Raw genomic sequence first — 20,172 nt, 5'->3', positions numbered from 1 at the left:
CTCAACAGCACTCTTATCCTTCAAAAGGTTTCTTCTCTTGACTTTTGTGATGCCACACCCTGCTGAATTATCTATTGCCTTAATGAATACAGCTTCCTCATGTCTTTTGCTGGTCTCTGCTCCTTTACCTGTGCTCTAACTTTTAGAATGTTCCAAGGCTTGCTTGTTCTTAGGTTCTCTTGTCTTTTCAGTCTACACAATCTCCCTAAGTGATTTCAACCAATGCTATGGCTTTAATGTTATCTGTATGCTGATGAATCCCAAATTTATGTCTCTAGGCTTGATGTCTATCCTAAATTCTGGAAATGCAGCTGCTAAGCATCTAATCTTGGATATTTACCAGGACGGAGACTTAATGTGCCCAAACAGAATGCTTTATTCTATCAGATCTGATCTTCAACAAAATTATTAAATATTTACTGAGTGTCTGGTTTGTTCTACTTACGGTAATAGGCACTTGATATACGTCAGTGGAAAAAACCATAGAAATTCGTTTCCTCATGGAGCTTGTATTCTATTGAAATAGTACCACAATCTACCAAGTTGTTCACATCGAAGACCCGGAGTCATCCTTAATTCCCCTCTTTTCTTCACCTTTACATATAATATCTATATATATATATATATACAATTCCTATTGGCTCTACCTCCGAAACACATCCTACATAGCTTCTCTCCATCCCTATTGTAGCCACTGTCACAAAGCCATGTCACCTCCCCTGTGGATTACTGCGATACCTTCACAACTGTCCTTGCTTCTGCTCTTGCTGACTTCTCCTCACCCCAATTTACCTTTCACACGGTAGTAAGACTGTTGTTTTTTAAATGTAAATTTTATCATTATCCTTCCCATTTCCACTAAATCCAAAGTCTTACATGATCCAGCTCTGGCCTAGTTCTCCAGCTTCACCTCTAACCGTATTGCTACCCACTTACTTGTTCCAGGCACCCTGGTCTTTCTGTCTTGTGAGCATTGCCAAGCTTGTGGGCACCTCAGCACCTTTGTTTTTGCTATTTTCTTTGCCTAAAATACTCTCCCTGTAGATCTTCCTATGGTTCTAGTCAGAAAAATGTCACCACTTCAGAAAGGTCACTTTAAATAGTGACCAAACCAGTTATTCTCTATCACCACACATTCTGCTTTATTTTTTTCACACTACTTTTCACAGTCCAAAATTATGATATTTACCTAAGTTTTTATTTGTTTTTGCTTGCCTTCCCTCACTCAGTGTGTGTACTTCGTGAGGACAGCAGCTTGTCTATCCTGATCACTGCTGTATTCCCAATACTTCTAACAGTGCCGGACATATCAAAGGAGCTCATTAAATATTTGTTAAATCTACTGTAAGAACATCCTTGGGCAGTCCTTACTGTTAACAGAGTAATCCTGTACATCAAGCCAGATCTACCTCTGTGTAACTTTCACGCATCTCAGACTTCAGTTCTGCCATTTGGGGTGGCAGAGAATAGTCTGATTTTTCTCTCCAGAACAGTTCTTCAGATATTTGAAAACAGCTCTCATTTCTTCTGTGATTATTCTCTTTCCCATAACAAGCATCTCCAGATTTTTCTCTATTTTTTAATATAATTCATTGTGAAAAGAAGATGGAAAACATTGCAAGAGATAACAAAGAGAAAAACCACCTATATCCTCCTATATCCTGCTATCCAGAGCTGACAAATTAAAGCATTTTGATGTATTCCCTTCCATTATACACACACACACACACACACACACACACACACACACACACACACACACGTATAGATAAAGAAATTTGAATTATGTTTTCTATATAATAGTTGTGCATCCTGGTTTTTTTAGTTTAACTTTATGACCACTTCTTTATGTGTACATATTTTCATTCTTTTTTTATTGTGGTAAATTATGCATAACATAATATTTGCCATTTTCACCATTTTTAAGTGTACAATTCAGGGGCATTAATTACATTCACAACATTGTGCGACCATCACCACTGTCTATTTCTAATTTTTTTCATCACCCCAAACAGAAACTCTTTACCTATTAAGCAATAACTCCCATTGCCCCTCCACCTAGCCTCTGATAACCGCTAAACTATTTTTTGTCTCTATGAATTTGCCAGTTCAAGATGTTTCAAATAAGTTGAACCATACAATGTTTGTCCCTTTATTTCTGGCATATCTTATTAGCATAATACTTTCATGATTCATCTATGTTGTAGCATGTGTCAGAACTTCATTCTTTTTTATGGGTGAATAATATTCCATTATATATATATACCACATTTTAATGTTGATGTGTTGAAACTCAACTGATTCTTATGTGTTGATCTTGTATCCTGCAACATAGCTGAATTCATTTATCAACTCTAGCAGTTTTCTTGAGGATTCTTTGGGATTTCCAATATTTGGTATCATGTCACTTGTGAATAGAGATAGTTTTACTTCTTTCCTCCAAATTGAATCACTTTTATTTCTTTTTCTTCTCTAATTGCTCTAGATAAAACTTCCAATGCAGTGCTGAATAACAGTGGTGAAAGTAGGCATCCTTGTTTTGTTCCTGATTTTAGGGGGGAAAGCTTTCAATCTTTCACCCTTGAGTGTGATGTTAACTGTAGGTTTTTTATTACGTAATATATAATTATGAGGATTACATGTAATATGCTAAATGTGTAACAATCTAGTTTGAATAGGTACCTTAACTTTAGTAGCATATAAAAACTCTGCTACTTTACAGGTCTGTCTCCTCCTTTTATGCTATTGTTGTCAAATTACGTCTTTATCCACTGTGTGCCCAGTAACATACATATATAATTGTTTTTTTATGCATTTGTCTTTTAAATCATGTAGGAATAAAAAGCTGAGTTAAAAAACACAAATACAATAATATAGGATTTTATATTTGCCCAAATAATTACCTTTACTGGGAAAAATGAGTACGCCAGTAAAGAGATAGACATTATAAAAGAGGATTCTTTAAAAAGAATGTCTTTGGGCTTCATTTTAAAATTTCTATCTCTTTAACACTCTCCTTTTGTTCACATTATTTCCCTGATTTCCTTCAGTTCTTTGAGCATGTTAAAAACAGTTGTATTAAAGTCTTTTCCCAGTAAGTCCAACGTCTGGGCTTCCTCAGAAATAATTTCTGTCAATTTATTTTATTCCATTAAATATTATAATGTTGTAACTCTGGAAATCAGATTCTTTCCCCTCCCCAGGGCTTGATGTTTTTTGTTTTGCTGCTTTTTGAAGACTGTAGTAGTCCATTTATTTAGTGACTTTTCTAAACTATTTTTGGAAAGATTAGATCAGTTGTCATGTGTGGTCACTAAAATCTCTATTGCTTTAGCTTTTGTTCAGCTAGTGTTTTAACAGAGATATCCGTAAGTTGAATTCCATGAGTTTAAAAACATGAACAAAGAAATACCTCTCCCAGTCTTTGCAGACTAGTTCTGTGCTGGGGCACTTCAACACTTAACTAAGCTTGTGCTGAGTCTAGTGATTATTCAGGGCTGAAAGCTTAGGGTCTTTTCTGGTCTTTTCTGAGCATACATCTTTGGCAGGCACAGGGCTTTCTATATTCCCCAACATGCACAGGTACTTTTGAATACCATAATTTTCCAAATAAATGCTCCTTAACTTTTCTTTCTAGGCTTCAGGTTGTTATTTTATGTCTCAACTGTAATCCTTTGCTCCCCATGACTATGGGTAGCTTGTTAGCCTTACAGTGTTTTTAAGGAGTGTATGCTGCTTTTCCGCCCTGACTAAGTTTTTTATTAGGCAAAACAGAGATGAACACCTTGCATCAGTTCTCCAGGTAGCTTCCAGACAGGTTAGAACAGACATACACAATAATTTGTGGATAAAGTCTGCTTTTCCCCTTTTGTAACCAGGATCCCCCGCTGGGAATGCAGACAACCATGTTCAAGACTGCCATTGAGCTAAGGAGGGAGGGGGGCAAGGGAAAGTAAAAATGGGCAAGGGCAAGTAAAAAAAAGCTTTCTTCCCATTTTTAAGTTGTCTTTTTCTTGACTCAGCATTTGCTTGTTTGCTGTAACTTTCATCTGTTTTTCAGAGTTCTGACAAAGTTGCTTCTGACAGTTTCCTTTTGTTTTTCAGTGTTTCTGTAGAGGGATGGGATGTTGGAGTTGCTAATCTGTCACTCCTCATTTTGTTATTAAATATTTGAAAACATTACTTCTTAGTGACTGTATGTTGTTTCATTATAGAGATGTACCATAATTTATTGTAAATGATGCTGTGATGAACATCTTCCTACATCTCTGATTTTTTAGCTTAGGATAAACTTCCAGAAATGGAATAGCTATGTCAAAGGTTATGAACATTTTTCAATCTCTTCATATTTATTGCCAAACTGCCCTGCAGAAGGTATTTTTGTGTCAATATACGTTTCCACAAGCAGTGTATGAGAGTGCTCACTTCATCACTTCCTCATCTATAATGTAATAGTCTTTGCTTATTTAATAGGGGGGGAAAGGGCATCTTGTTGTTGTTCTGTCTTCTCTTTCAAGAATTCCTCATATGACTTGAGTTTGAATTCATTCATTGTTTTATTCCCTTACTTTGTGATGTATCAATATTTCAATTTGTCAATTTCCTCAGCTATATGGGCCCAAGAAGTTACACCATTCTTCTGATGAAGAATACAAAATTTTCCTGCTCTCATATACATATAAAACTTGAATTTATTTTGTAGTGAATTTGAATGGTGCCTATCCCAAGCTGGTGCCTTTCAGACCTGCAGGACGGCTGATCTCCCCGCCTCTGCTGCTCTCTGTGATTCTCAACATTCTTCTCAGCCTGGCCATGCACATTGTGGGCTTCATTCTGGTTCAGAGGCAGCCTTGGTATTCCATGGGGATGCACAGGTATGATCACAGCCTTAGATTGTCACATTCTAATTTCTGTCAAACATCATCTGGCCCATATGTTGGGAGGCAGATGGGTCTTCATTCTACTAAAGCTTTGGCTTCCTTAAGGCCCTTGGCAGTTTTCCAGTGATCTCTTCTTTGTAGCACAGTTTGGTGGCATCATTCATTAGCACTTATCTTTGCTCATCTTGAATGATAGTGAACTCTGACCATCTTTTATATCTAGGGTGACCATGCATTATAGTTTGGCTAGGCAGCCCTATTTTAAGCCTGATATCCCAAAGAAATGATTATATTTTTTCCTTTCACATTCAAATCTGTGCCTGTTGGATGATAAATTGTATAGTCACACTATCTGTAAATGTTCAGAAATCTGAAGCAAATAGAGGGAAGTGTCATGACTTACTCATATCTTTTTCTCTCACATAGTCTTACTACATTATTGGTGCCCAATTTATTGAATAAATAACTTGTTGGATCTGTTATCTATCTATCTATCTATTTATATCTATCATCTATCTATCAATCATCTATCCATCTACCCAAAATATAGATCTATACATGCTGGTTTCTTTCTCCTTACTTTTCAGTATATTCTTTCCCAAAGCGTAGGCAATTACAGAAGCATTGAGGACATGTAGTTGTGTAGATACATATGCTTCGTAAGGGCTTGTCATCTCACTTCATTAGCTTCTTTGGTTTCCTTTTTAGTACCTGCACAGTGCAAAATGAGACCATCTCAAAGTTAACCATTTCTCCAACTGCTCCAGATAAGATCGGAAGTAATGGTGTCTTCACAAGTTTTGAGAACACTACTGTATGGTTCTTGGGAACAATCAACTGTATCATTGTGGCTCTTGTCTTCTCCAAAGGAAAACCATTTAGGCAGCCCACATACACAAACTGTGAGTAGAACTGTACCATATCAGAGGTGAGAGGTCATCAGAGAGGAGAACAGATACTCCTGGGTCACTCAAGGAGCAATTGCAGAGTTGGCACTCATCTAGGGTCTTCTGACTTCCACTCCAGGGCTCTGTAAACACATGCAGCCTTATTTCCTGGTCCTTTGCTACCTCCCTCAAAGCTGTGTTAAATACTAGAGTTTCTTAATCCACCACTTCCTTTCCCTATAAATTTGTCTCTAGGTATCTTTTCATGGGTTCACTCCAAATTGGGAAGACACGTTTAATTCTCTGCTTGTCAGTACTTGTCAGAATTCATCTCAGAGGAGGTGGGGAGAAGGGTCACAGCGCTCAGTTGGAAGTGTCTCCTGCCATGAATACAATGGTCGGGATGACACTGTGTGATTGGCAGTTCTGGGAGCGGGTCCAGCCTGGAGGAGCCTGACTATAGAAAGTTGTTGAGATTCTTGGCCAAAGTACCTCTCACCTCCTTACAGTCCGGGCTGAGGGTGGGGGTGAGTGTTAGGAGAAGTAGGTGACCTGTTTAGCTTTTGGGACATGTATTTGCATAGCATCACTACCCCTCTAATTGGGAAAATTTAGAAGCACAAGTTGAAGAATCAATATCCTTAGAAAAATCTGTTCGGAGAAAATTATTTTGCTCTTCTTCTTGGGATGAGGAAGCAATCGAATGCTGACCTCCGCATGATTGCAATTCAAACATTTGTTTATTTACAGTCCTCCTTTTTCCCAGAAAAGGATTTGAGGCAGATGATTTTTTTTTTTTTTTTTTTTGCGGTACGCGGGCCTCTCACTGCTGTGGCCTCTCCCGTTGCGGAGCACAGGCTCCGGACACGCAGGCTCAGCGGCCATGGCTCACGGGCCCAGCCGCTCCGCGGCATGTGGGATCTTCCCGGCCCAGGGCACGAACCGTGTCCCCTGCATCGGCAGGCGGACTCTCAACCACTGCACCACCAGGGAAGCCCAGATGATTTTTTTTAACATCTTTATTGGAGTATAATTGCTTTACAACGGTGTGTTAGTTTCTGCTTTATAACAAAGTGAATCAGCTATACACATACATGTGAAGTGAATGATTTGCATTAAAGAGACTCAGATACTTGGATATCTCCAAGGCATTTATTGAAAACGTTGTTTTGTCAGTATTACCCTATATGTATGTCCCATTTTTATTAATTGAAACATATAACATGCATGTGAAATTTTCCACTTACCTCAAGGACATACATAGAAATTGTAGAGGTGAGACCCATTGCATAGAAGTGAGTACTTTTCATCTGTTTTGCTGAGTTTGGTTGTAGAAATCAAGTAAATCTAATCGGTGTTAACCTAGAATATGTGTATCAATGGATGTGATACTCTGGACTCAGATTTCTCTAAATGATAGCTTGTGTTCTTATTTCCTCAGATATATTTGTCCTTGTGCTGATCATACAGCTGAGTGTGTGTCTATTCATTCTATTTGCCGATATTCCAGAATTATATAGGCGTCTGGATGTAAGTCTTATCTCTGGGATATGATGATATTTTATAGTTGTATAACACCCCGACTTCAAAAAGCAGGCCACAATTGCAGTTGACATGGATTCTTGACACGTATTATTCTTTTGAGATGGTAGGGTTAAAATGAATGCTGAATTTATTCATATTTTTTATTTAAGCTGGTCGGGAAATAAAATTCTGTGTAGCCTTGATTTCAAGTATTTCAAAAGCATTGAACATTTTTCCTTTAAAAGATCTCTGTAAGATTGGAAATTCTATTTATACATTTTCTCTTAAAGAGAATTTTCTCGTAAATGGTTTTGCTTTGAAGCTGTTTAAAACAGTTTTGCCTATAACACTTTTGGGGTTAATTCCCAAATCTGTATTTACATTTTTTTAAAAACTCTTTAAAAACTTGTTTTTCTGTATTACATACTTAATGTCTGCAAAACCTACGTTCGAAGATGTGTATCTTACCTCAAGTACTCTCTTACAGTTTTGTAATTTTGAGACAACTGTGAAACTCTAGAAGAAACAGAAATTTTACATATTCAAGCAAGGGAAAATGTATATTTTGATTCCTCTAATCTATTCTTCTTTTGAATTAGAAGTTAATCATTAATAAAAGTCCTTTAGACCAATAAATAGGATACAGAAGAGATGATAAAAGGACCTGAGCTTTCAGTTCTTTGTAAAATTGCCTGTCTGCTTCTCCCTCTCAAAGACAAGTTTCATGAGGGCCAAGATCCTATCTTATTCATTCTTGTATTACCAGTGCCTGGCATAGTGAATGGCACATAATGGCAATGACTGACTGACTGATCATTGCAGATCAGGTTCCTAAATGTAGACAAGCATTTGGAGTACATAGTGCATTCCAAACCAGCAACACCGTCACAAACCCATGGTGACATTTGACATATAAACTAATATCTACATTCGGCTTTTCATTTTTATAATTGTATTACTGTGGTTAACAGTATAATTGTATTCATGAATTAGATTGGGTACTCATGGAGATAAATAGTCCTTGCCTACTAGTCTTCTAAATGAGTTAAAATTCCTTAATCCTGCCGAAGTTAAGGTTAAAACATGTTGGATTTAGTTACACTCTTAAGTTAGTGAAGACTGTTTCAGAGGGGCTGGGACCTCTTGTAACAAAATAAGGAATGTATTTGGTTTGGAGGGAACCTGTGCAGAGTCATTGCCAGCATGACTTCAAAAGATTCTGCAAAGGATTATTGCTCACCTTAAAAATAATTATTTTTCTTATTACATAAAATTATGGGTGCATTTTAAAAAATGTAACTATGCAGGTAAGGAAAATTATAACATTATTAACTATAGCCTTCCATGTTTAATATTCATATATTATAAATGTGTGTTTGATTTATGAAGTTTATTTTATTTTAAATGGAATCGTGCTGCTTTGTAACCTAATTATTGCTCATTTTTTTAAAATAGAGAAAACATTCCCATGGTTTAAAATTCAAAAGTTTAGAGAAGTTATGTGGTGAAAACCTCCCTCCCATCCTTGTTCCCCGACTACCAGTTCCTCTCTCTGGAGACAACTGATAAGACCAGTTTATTTTACATACTTTCAAATATGTATTCTACACGTGTACATATACATTTCTTATATGTATATTCTACCACGTTTACACAAATAGTAACAAACTGTTACATTTGTCCAAGTCTTCTGAGATGGAGATATCCAGGTGAGGTGAGATGTGTAAGAAAGTTATTGGAAGAATTACCTATGAAGGAAAAAAAAAAAAAAAAGATTAGGAAGCCAGTGGAGGTGGGGAGGATGCCACACTATGATGTGGGTCTGACCCCTGCGAAGGACAGAGGGAAGGAACGCGAGCTGGATGAGTTGAGTTTCAGACTGCAGCGAGATTCCAAGAAAGTCAAGCCAAAGTTGCCCATCAGAGGTGTCTAGCGTCTCACAAGAATGAGTGTGGTTAGAAGCCTGCATGTACACTGTGAACAGCATGAAGTTTTTGCAGCATAATTAGTCTTCAGACTGACTTTGCTTTTTCATCTCCCACCAGCTGCTCTGCACTCCTGTCCTGTGGAGGGTCTACATTGTCATTATGCTCGGCTCCAATTTCATCGCGTCCCTTGTCGTGGAGGTAAGTGGCCTCAGGCTGCTCATTGCTAGTTGGGGTGGCGGAGGCATCTCTGGGAGTCTGAAAAAGGAACAGCTTTAGCGGACAAGGCTCAACAGTGCAAGGGTCTCCCTTCCTTGCCAACATGAGCAATGATGCTTCCCTCTGATGAATTCCAAACAAGGTATTCATTTGCCTATCTGTAAAGTGGGGCTGGGGAGGATGGGAGAAGGTCCTATCCATTTCTAAAATTCACAAACAGAGACCCAACTCAATTCGTTCAAATTTCTTCAAAAGAAGCTGATATATGAGTCACATGCTATAAGATTTACCTTTTTAAGTGTACGATTCAGTGGTTTTTAATATGTTCACTGAGTTGTGCAACCTCCAACACTGTCTAATTCTAGAACATTCTCATCACCCTGAAAGAAATCCCACACCCATTAGCAATCGCTCCTTATTTCCCCTTCTTCTTCCTTCACCCCCTGGCAACCACTAAACTACCTTCTGTCTCTATGGATGCCTATTCTGGACATTTCATATAAAGGGGATCATACAGTATGTGGCCTTCTGTGTCTGGCTTCTTTCACTGAACAACTTCTATCATTTTTACTTTACAGATGGGAAATGAGATTCAGAGTGAGCTTTTCCCAGCTTTTATTCTTTATGCTCCATTTCCCCAGGAAAATGAGCTTCCGCTCCCCCTTCGCCTTGCTACGCGCTTTACTCTCTCCTCCTTCAATGCTGTTAGACACAATCCCCATTTCTTAAAGCCCACCCTTGGAGGGGGCGCCCCAGAAAAGGCATCCATTCTGTAGGAGGGATGAGCTTTAAGACTCCATCTGTCCCCATTCCTGCTTTCACTTACAAACCCAGACTGGTTCCAGTGAGGGGGGATTCGTGGTGGGCTGGCGCACCTGGGGCCTGACGGCCCTGCAGTATTTTGTATGCAGGAGCTCCGGAGCCTTCATTGCTAAGCAGGGTAAAGGCTGCGCAGGAGCTGGTGGCAGAACAGGACATAGAATTAGGATAAGGAGCATCTATCTCTTTGCTAAACTAGGACTTCTCAAACTTGAGTGGGCATCAGAATTCCCTGGAGGGCTTGTTAAAACACAGATTGTCCGGCACTGCCCCAGCATTTCTGATTTGGTAGGTCTGAAGTAGGTACAAGCTTTTGTTTCTAATAAGTTGCCAGGTAATTCTGATGCAGCTGACTCAGGAATCACACTGAGGAGTACTGTGCTAAACCAAATGGTCCCCAAAGCCACCGAATTAATAAAAGAGCATTGCCATGAGAGTCCTCTTATGGAGTTGCAGAAAGATGGTCCTTGTCCTTTAAGGGATAATCTTATGTGTATATCGTATTCCTATCCATGATCGTGTTATTTCTTCTGTCTAGTACATCTTTCCCCACTTCTGCATATTGAAATAACATTCCGTCCTCTGTGGCGCAGCTAGAGTATTAGCCTGTTCATGAATTTTTCCTGATTCCTGGATCAGTTAGGCAAGTAACAAGGCTCAGCAAGCAGTGGCTTAAACAATAAAGATATTTATTGACTCACTTAACAGGAAGATTGGAAGCCAGTGGCTTCAGGGCTAGTTTAGTGTCTCTGTGGCATCACTGGGGCTCTGCATTCTTCCACCTTTTTGTCTCACCATCCTTAGATGTTGGCCTTCATGGTTGTGCTTGTTGCTTATGGGGCCCAGCTAGCTCCCATGTAGCTAGGCTTTATGTCTGTTTTCAGTGCAGGAAAAACATGGAAGAAGAGGTACCAGCAAGCTTTTATTCCCACAAGTATGAACCTTTTATCAGGAAGCAAAAAATGTCCTGCAGCCCACCAGAAGGCTTCCTCTTATGCTTCATTGCTTAGAACTCTCATAGTCAGCTTTAGTAGAAAAGGACTCTGGGAAAGTGGATCTATGCCAAAAAGTTAGACAAATTGGTTTAGACTAGTTATGATTTTTTTTAAGGTGGGCAGGGAAGAGCCAGGAGGAATGGGCTGTAGGGTAATCAAGCAACAAAGTCTGCCATAATCCCCCAGCAGGAAGCCGTTCTCCTTCTGAATATTTGCAGCTAAGAATATAGCTGCAGAGTAGTCTACCTGGGTTTGAATCCTGGCTCCACCCTTTCTTGTTGTCTGACTTTGGTCAAGTCACTACACTGCTCTGTGTCTCTGTTTCCTCATCTGCAAAATGATGATAATAATGGTACCTTATCTCATAGGGTGACTGTGAGCATGAAATGTAAACAGTGAAAAGCACACAGTAAGCGCTTAGTAAATATAAGCTCCTATTATCATGCTATCTCTTGTGGTACTTACCATTCCTTACTTTGTGTCTAGCAATCATTTATTCATTCACTCTTTCCACAAGCATTTGTTGAACCTGTGCCATGTACTAGGGCATGATGTGAAAGGGGTAATAATAGCAGAGGGGTAGAGCTCACAGTCTACAGGGAGAAAGAAGACAAGTGTTATGGTTATCTGGGTATAAATTTCTTTTTTTGCTTGCCATTAAACTATGGCAAGAAGTCATCTTACTAGCTATAACAACTGCTTTATTCTATTAGGAGCTGGGTAAAGGTTTATTCAATTCTTAAATGTAAGAAGTAAGGCTGCCCACCCCCAGCAGATGGAGACAGTAATTTGATACTCACGAAACAAGTTTGAGTGAGACCTTATCCTTACTTGCTGGGTCTCATGATCTAACCTCCTGCTAACAGGCAGAGGAGCTAATGTGGATAGCTTTAACACACTCCCTTTTATTACTTATGCATTGTGTGAATGCGTGTGTGTGTATATATGTATGTGTGTGTGTGTGTATATATATATATATATATATATATATATATGAATTATTTGAATGTCTGTCAGAAGAGCTCATGTGATGAAGTTTTGTTTTTTTCTTTAAGAAATGGTATATCATCAAGGCTTTCCTTTTGTTTCTCATTCTACATCTAATTTACAATGTACAGTGACAGGACGGATTATTTCTCAGTGCTTTCTTTGATTCCCTTTTCAGGGCATCAAAGTAATACAAGTCATCACATTTGTAGAATTGTAACAAAGCTCAAGATATTGTGTAGAGCACTAATGTCTTTTGTGTGTGTGTGTGTGTGTGTGTGTGTGTGTGTGTGTTCATTTGTTTTGTACGAAGCCTGCTAAGATTTCCTGGACATAAGTTAGATTTTGAAACCTTTAATTGAATACCTATGATCCTGCCTTATCTCAGCTCTAAGGAGAACTACTGTTCTCTTGTTAATTAAAGAGGACAAAAAACCTTGGTCTGGGAAAGTAAAGGAACAGGTTTGGCTAGGTGATCCCTGAGGTTTGCAAGATGCTGATAAGATGGCTGTGTGGGTGTTTAACAGCCTGTCGGCAGATGATCAGTTTTTAGAGGAATGTTCAGACTAGCTGTTCTCTATGATTTCCATGGGCAGTGGACTCAGATGTCAAAGATGGGTGGATTTTAGGAAACCACTATCTCTAGCAAAGTTCCTCGTAGAATCCTACAGAATTAACTCTTTCAGTTTCGCAAAGATACCACTGACAGACACCAAAACCAGTTCTAATTCTGTGGGACAGCTTGGGTCCTCATATTTTCCTCTTTGTTTCTTTCATGGTAACTTATAAGATGGTCAATCTTTGTGACCACATAGGATGAAAAAAATGAATTTAACATAATCCCTCATGTGCTGTGTATTATAAGTTATAACTTGGGCTCTATTCAAGGCTCAGTCTAACTCATGAAGTAAAATGCCAATCCAAAATGTTTTCAAAGGACATATCTTTTGTCATCTTATAGAACGCATTGCAATGAAATATTTGTAGGTGAAGTTTGGAGGCTTATGTGAATAAGGCTGCAATGCACAGCCGTTTGTTAGATGAATAGTTCAGGAGAATGGTAAAGGGAAGTAGTTGTGCCATGCCATGCTCTGCATTGTAAGGGGAGTTATATAATCCTACTGACAAATATAAGAGGAAGGAATTATTATTTCTAATCACTGAGGCTCAGATGGGGTAATTAACTTGCCCATAGTAGGTGTCAGAGCTGGGATTCAAATCCAGATCTGTCCAGCTCCAAAACTGTGGCCCACATCCCAAATTTTACCTGTGTTCGTGACTACGCAGTGACATCCCAGGGTACACCCGAGTCACATCATAAGCATGGCCTATCTTTCTATAAGGTCAATACCGTTTGGTAGTAGATAATTTTAAATGTCATTTATATTAAATCACATACGGATGTGATATGGAGTGAACTGCAGAATTTGGATGCTTTTATATTTAATTTACATATGAAATCCTTGAGGCGGACTACTTCAAGCTATGTTTCTGGATTCTTGAAACTGTTTCTCTCTCTTCTTCCAGAAGAGTTTCTTAAGTGGAAAAGTTTGAGAGGCCATGACCTATCACATGAAATCACCTTGGATTTGTCAGAAGCTCAAGTTGTTTGTCAAGCTAGATTGAAGCAGTCAGTGCAGTAGTGCCTTATGAGGGTCTATGGAAGGCTGTATTCTGGAAACACCTAACCTCTGATTGTAAACAGTAACTCTTTTATTTTGCAGGAGGCCATCATTGAAAATAGAGCCCTGTGGATGATAATCAAAAGATGTTTTGGCTATCAATCAAAAAGCCAGTATCGGATATGGCAGAGGGCCTTGGCAAATGACCCCAGTTGGCCCCCCATAAACCAGACCTCCTACTCTGACATGCCGGCGTGTGGCAGGGGAGTGTCTTATAGCAACCCGGTGTTTGAGAGCAACGAGGAGCAACTTTGAAGGCAATGTGATATCCAAGTTTATATAACATAGTAACGATGACAAAAGGGACCAGTTTCAGTGATTTGTTTTTAAGCAGTGAGACTCTTACAAATATCAGCTAGAGTTTTTGGAATCAAAAACCTGCCCAATCATGGTGACAAATTAAAGTCTTTTGGATAAAATACTTTCTACAGAGCAGAACACTGCCCTAGGAGAGTGTTTTTCTCTTGGCTTCTGAAAGTATTAGAGGTGTTCAGTGATTCAAGAATGGTCCACGGATGGCAATGGGCCAAGAGACTGAGAGGCTAAAGGAGAAGGAGAGTACGTAGTCTTTCTTCTTAGATAATATATTTTTTAAATAAGTTGAGGGAAGGTAGCATAGAATTGTAAACATGTTAAAGATCATTTTTGAATTCTTATTTCATTGATGGAAAAACAAATGCATGAGAACTATCACACCACTCTTCACTGTCTGGTTTCCTTTCCTTTATGGTACTTTTCAGATTTGAGATGTTTCCTTCCATTTCTGGCCTTCCCCTAAGTATTAGTAAGGATAGGCTTAGCTGATGCTGCAATAACAAACAGCTCCAGTATCTCAGTGTTTTAACACTCAAGAGCTTCTGTCTTGAGCCGGGTGGCCCTTTAGAATAGCCCTCCTCGGAGTGGTGACTGCTCCAATCTGATGGCTCCGCCGACTCAACACAAGGCCGCCATGTATGTTGCAATGGGGAAGGAGGATGGGAGCTCTTCACTGTGTCAAAGTGGTGCACATCTCTCCCATCACTCACACCACACTAACCAGGGATTTGGCAAAGAAACTGGGAAGCACAGTCTCCTGTATTTAGGGCTGGCTTCATGGGCATACAATCTGGCAGTCGCATAGGGCCTCATGCTCAGAAAGGTCCCATTGTTGGCTTAATACTCTGCTATTGGCATCTTGAAAGTGCTTATTTTTAATAAGGGTCCCCCAGATTACATAGTTGGTCTGGCTTATGTTCCTGGAAAAGAAAGGAAAGTAGCACAAATCAAAGAGCACTAGAACTGTCCCCTAACCTCTGGCTCCTGACTCTGTGGACGTCTGTGTTTTAGGAACCCCGCGTCTCGTGTGCCCAATTCCAGGAACCACATCCCGTGTGCCCAATTCCAGGAAGTTTTACTCCTCTGCTCTATTATTTTTGAGAAAAGTTAGTCTTGTGCTACAACATTATATGTTATCATTAACATAAGTCCTCATACAACGTCCGCATTTCTTAAGCTTGAGGCTTTAGATTTCAGAAAACAAAAATTTCCCTTATTTTATCCTTAGTACAATTTGGTTATATTGAGCTCAGCAGACAACACTGAGTTCTAGGTAAACTTCCACAAATAGTATTTTAAAGCAAAAGCAACATTTTCATGACAAACATCAAATCCTAAGTGAATGTGCCGGGCAGGGAGTGAGTCCCTGGCTGGTTGGCTACTTAAGAGCGTCTGCAAGCATTCCCTTACCCGGCTTAACTCCTGAGCGTGGTTCTGGGACATGGTGCAGATAATTCTGGAACATGGTGTTTCTCAGCCACAAAGTTACCTTGTCGTCTCTGGGTTTAAAATAGGGTGTGAAGAATCATTAGAGCAGGCTGCAGGATCTTTGTCTTAGTACAGAAAGAAATGTTTCCTTGGACAAAGTCAGCCTTGGCAGTGATATGGAAGCTCTGAATGTCTTTTTCTAAAACTGATAGTTGTTCTCATTTTCCGAAAGTTGTGGGCAGGGGCAAGCTGGAGATAGTCTGCAGCGTAGTGATGAGCGAGTGTGGGGCGCACCGTTCAGACTCTGAAAAGCCGCTCACCAAGTGCTATCACCTCCACTAGCCATCTGAATTACATAATCCTCCTGGAACTCAGACAAGGAAGGGCTTCCCATCAGCATTTTACAGATGAGAAAGCTGAGATGCAGGGTGAGGAGAGCACACCCAGACCTTGGACACAAATCTTCAGCGAACCTGATGTTACCTCCAAATACCTCCTAATTACTAAGCTCCAACAGGGCAGGGGTGCGTGGTGTGATCTCACAGTCAAACAAAGAGTGAATTTCTTCTTGGCCAGGTGCAAGGAGGCAAGCCTTTGCTAATACCAGGGCCTTCTGTTCAAATGAATGCAAGGCATCCTGCCAGCCTTAGACTAGAGGTGTGTTAAAAACAAAACCAACCCCCAAACCACAGGTGTCTGTTTTTCTGCAATTCTGAGCTGCTTTTATCTTGATCTGAAGTGATTCCATCCTCAGCAGAGGGAACAGGGACGGAGGACTCTAGCTCCTCACCAGCCAAACAGCCATAAAACCTTGGCCAAAAGGGACTCATTCTAAAGATCGTTCTTGAGATGAACTACATCTTAGAGGCAGTGAGTGAAAGACCAGGAAGTGCTTAGCCTGGAAAAATGGGTATTCAGGGGACGCCAGAATGGTAGTCAAACACTTGAAGGAGTTACCGTGAGAGAGAAAGCTCTGACCTGGATCCGGTGTCACCACCAGTGGGTGAAGAGCACGATGGGAGTGGCTTCAGGCTGACACGAAGACCACTACCCTAACAGTCAGCACTGCCAGAGGTGGAAGTTGGTGACCTCTGTGTGCACTCCGTGACATAGGTGGTTGCAGCAGATATTCAAAGACCAATTCGCAAGGGAAGTCAAGTATCAGATGAAACTCAATTACCTGCAGGATTCCTTTCAGGCTTGATACACCCAGTGTCTCAGTGTCACGCTGGGATGCGAACCTTTTATGACTGCTGCCCACACAGAATATCAGACTGACCTTGTGGGGGGCTAGGCTGGGGAGGTCCCATGGTGAGGATGCACAGACTGATTGCTCTGTACGTTGGAAGGTGGCTTCTGATGGGACAGGAACCTAGACAACAGTTGCACAGAGCGGGGCCCTGACTGCCAAATTGACGACTGGGGGATACTTCTGATGTGAGTATTTTCTCAGAAAGAGGTGTTTGAAATTTTTGAGAAAAAGAACATGGGACAGTGCCCCAAACCCAAGGGCAGTGCTACCTGTGCCCGATATGCTTTCCTGACCAGGACTTGGAGGAGAAAAGGACATAGTCACCTGGTCCAAACCACTTGGGAGGGTCCCCTGTATGTTTACTCCAAGGTATACGGCTCTTACCCATAGAGAAGAACCCTGACTCCTGGCTCGCCTTGCTAAATATGGAATGATGGAAATAGAGGATGGAAGTACAGCTGTGCCTTGTACGTCCTTATGTGCTCACAGAAGTGTGCGTTACACACTTGCAGATGTGATGACTGGAAAAAGGGATTATATATTCAGAGGCTTGTATGTTGTTTATGCGATAATAATTTATTCTGTACGAAGGAGGCAAGTAAAATCTATCATTCTGTTGTTCTAAAATCAGTCTCTCTTTCTCCGCAGTGAAGTCTTTCATTCTGGATAATAAAATGGTGTGGTCTCCTCCAGTAATGCTGAGTCAAAGCAACATCTTTACAAAGTCCCAGGCATTTCTAACACTGCAGATGCTATTATTCCCTGCTTTGTTACAGGACGTTACAGTCTCCAAAACACCTGTACACTCGTGCTTTCATTTAAGCCACATAACAGTCTTAGGAGGAAGGCAGGGCAAGGACTACTATCCTCCTTCTTTTCATGAGGTACCATACCCTCCAAAGGCTTAGTAACTTGTCCGAGGACACACAGCTCGAGAGTGGAGGGACTGGAGCTGCATTCAGACATGGGACCTCTCTGCCTGCGAAGTCTCTGCTGTGTCACTCTTCCATGTTGTTTTCCCCAGGATGTTTGCAGCACCAACAATCAAGGAGGCAAGCAAGGCAGCTGTACAATGGATTGCCATCATGAGTATGGATTCCTCCAGAAAGAGTTGTTAGTTTTCCTAGAAGTTCTCTTTCCATCAATCACAGAAGAGGTCAACTCCCACAGCTGAGGGAGTAAAATCATAAAACCAGAGATCTGTGAGCCTATGTCATGAGATCACATAAAGCTCTGGTTTTTGCCTTCAGTCTCCAGAAGCAGAAACCTGTATCTCTGCTTGAACTTTGCTCAGCCCCTACTTTGTTTTTTTGGGTTTTTTTTTTTTTGCGTTACGCAGGCCTCTCACTGCTGTGGCCTCTCCCGCCACGGAGCACAGGCTCTGGATGCGCAGGCCCAGCGGCCATGGCCCACGGGCCCAGCCGCTCTGCGGCACGCGGGATCCTCCCGGACTGGGGCACGAACCCGCGACCCCCGCATCGGCAGGTGGACTCCCAACCACTGCGCCACCAGGGAAGCCCTCAGCCCCTACTTTGTACAGCTTTTTTTAGGGTTATATGAATTCTCTTGCGGCTTTGTACTATGCTCACTTCTTTATGCTTAAGAAAAAACCCTTGAAAATTGCTGCCACACAACATTGGCTGTCCTTTGGGTTCCATTAGACTTGTTAAAAGAACCCTCTAAACTTTATCAACGAAATGACTTTCCTCAAAATTGAAAAAACATACAAATAAAAACAACAATGACAAAACACACCTCTCCTAGAGGTGTTGACAGAGCCTTAGGGGTGAGTCACCCTGGCATTCCCAAACATGTCAAGCTTGTTCCTTCCCTGGGAAGACTGCATTTGCCATCCTTTCTGCCTTGAATGCCGCCCCCACTCCCACCAACCCCTACCCTCCTGGCTGACTCCCTTCTCCTTCAGGTTTCAGCTCACTGGTCACTTCTTCAAAAAAGTCTGCCCTGACCCGACCACTTTATCCAAGGGTTTCCTCACCCCACTACCTCGGTTTGTTTTCTACATAATACTTGAGCAACCCTTTAGGAGACTGAGGTTGAAAAAATCCCAATTGTTTGAGATCACGCACTTAGGAAATGGGTGACCTGAGTCTAAAATCCTAGTCTATAGGTTTCCAAATGAAGGTCCTTTATGTTTTTCACTCCTAGCCAGATTCTGCTAATCAAATCATCTAATCCACTAGGGGAAAAGAATGTAACATGTTGTAGAGCGTCCATGTTTGAATGTAGAGTACTCAAAGGGCTATCCAGACTCTCCCAGCTCTACTTCCTTGCCATCTCCTTTTGATTCTCTCTCCTTAGTGTTTCAGCTTCATGAAGAATCTGATAAAGCCCTGGCCTGTGATAAAGGCTGCACACATATTGACTATGGAAACTCTCTTGAGTTTGAAGTTGTGGCTAAGGGTGACAGTGCTGCCGGAAGGTCTCACATAACGTTGCATGTATTATGCACTGCACAACTCAAGGGGGCGCCATTCACATTGTATCACAAGCCAAAAGTGGTGGTTCTGTGTGATATCAGGAAGGCTTTGTGGGTAAGTGAGGACTTTTCCTTGTGTAACCACAAACATGGGCATGCAATGAAGAGTCCCACCTGTTCCCCTCCAATCAGTTCTTAAATCCCTGCACGCTCTCTTGGCTGTATCTCTTGAGTAGAACTTCCTCTCCTCCAAGACGCTGGCCACCACCTGCCTGAATATAAGAATCTCTTATCTGGTCTCCCCAACTGAAGTCTCTCTTCTGGTTTTGCTTCCCAAGGTCCCTATGAATTTTATTGCCCAACTTGATCATGCCACGTCCATGGTCAGAAACCTTTCACAGTCTAAATTATCTACCAAATAAAATACACATTGTTTAGTAAGGAATTTAAGACTCTTTGCACTGGCCACATCTGGCCTCATCTCAGACATTTCTCATCCTTGTACTCTATAATGCAGCCAACTGTCATTTCCACACTCAGTAACTCACTTATTATTCCCAGCACTCTGTAATTCACTTATTCGCAGCATACAATAACCCCTTTCTCACCACAATACCTTTTCCCATGCTGTTTTCTCTATAATTATTACTCTTATCTTCATACACCCAAATCCCACCTATTTCTCAAGATCCAGTTATAATGCCACCGGATCTGCCAAAACAAATGGGAGACCTCTTTTATCTGCTCTACATACCCATCCTTTGGGTAGCAGACAGTTCTTTCTACCTTGTATTATCGTCCAGTAGTGTTTTCATTTCCTCC

The 20,172-nt window shown here is 40.8% G+C and overlaps 1 protein-coding gene across 7 annotated transcripts in view; it reads left to right on the top strand.

The window, feature by feature from the left end:
• The window catches only part of ATP13A4 (ATPase 13A4), a 150,373-nt gene extending 131,320 nt beyond the window's left edge, over positions 1 to 19,053 (top strand). For 3 of the 7 annotated variants that reach the window (XM_079922543.1, XM_079922544.1, XM_079922542.1), the window contains 5 exons: positions 4,703 to 4,874; positions 5,589 to 5,782; positions 7,209 to 7,297; positions 9,337 to 9,417; positions 13,961 to 17,540. In XM_079922543.1, the coding sequence (XP_079778669.1) occupies positions 4,703 to 4,874; positions 5,589 to 5,782; positions 7,209 to 7,297; positions 9,337 to 9,417; positions 13,961 to 14,173 (749 nt within the window). In that variant the 3' untranslated portion in view covers positions 14,174 to 17,540. Of the gene's footprint in view, positions 1 to 4,702; positions 4,875 to 5,588; positions 5,783 to 7,208; positions 7,298 to 9,336; positions 9,418 to 13,960; positions 17,541 to 17,561 lie in introns of those variants that run through there. The other 4 variants (XR_013828502.1, XM_079922545.1, XM_079922546.1 and 1 more) reach the window with 4 other exon arrangements.
• The last annotated feature ends 1,119 nt before the right edge of the window (positions 19,054 to 20,172 follow it).

The sequence above is a fragment of the Stenella coeruleoalba genome (genome assembly GCF_951394435.1).
Source record: "Stenella coeruleoalba genome assembly, chromosome: 5".
In the NCBI taxonomy this organism is placed as follows: Eukaryota; Metazoa; Chordata; class Mammalia; order Artiodactyla; family Delphinidae; genus Stenella; species Stenella coeruleoalba.
Note: the sequence above shows the minus strand (reverse complement) of the source record. Positions and strands in the feature narration are given on the sequence as shown.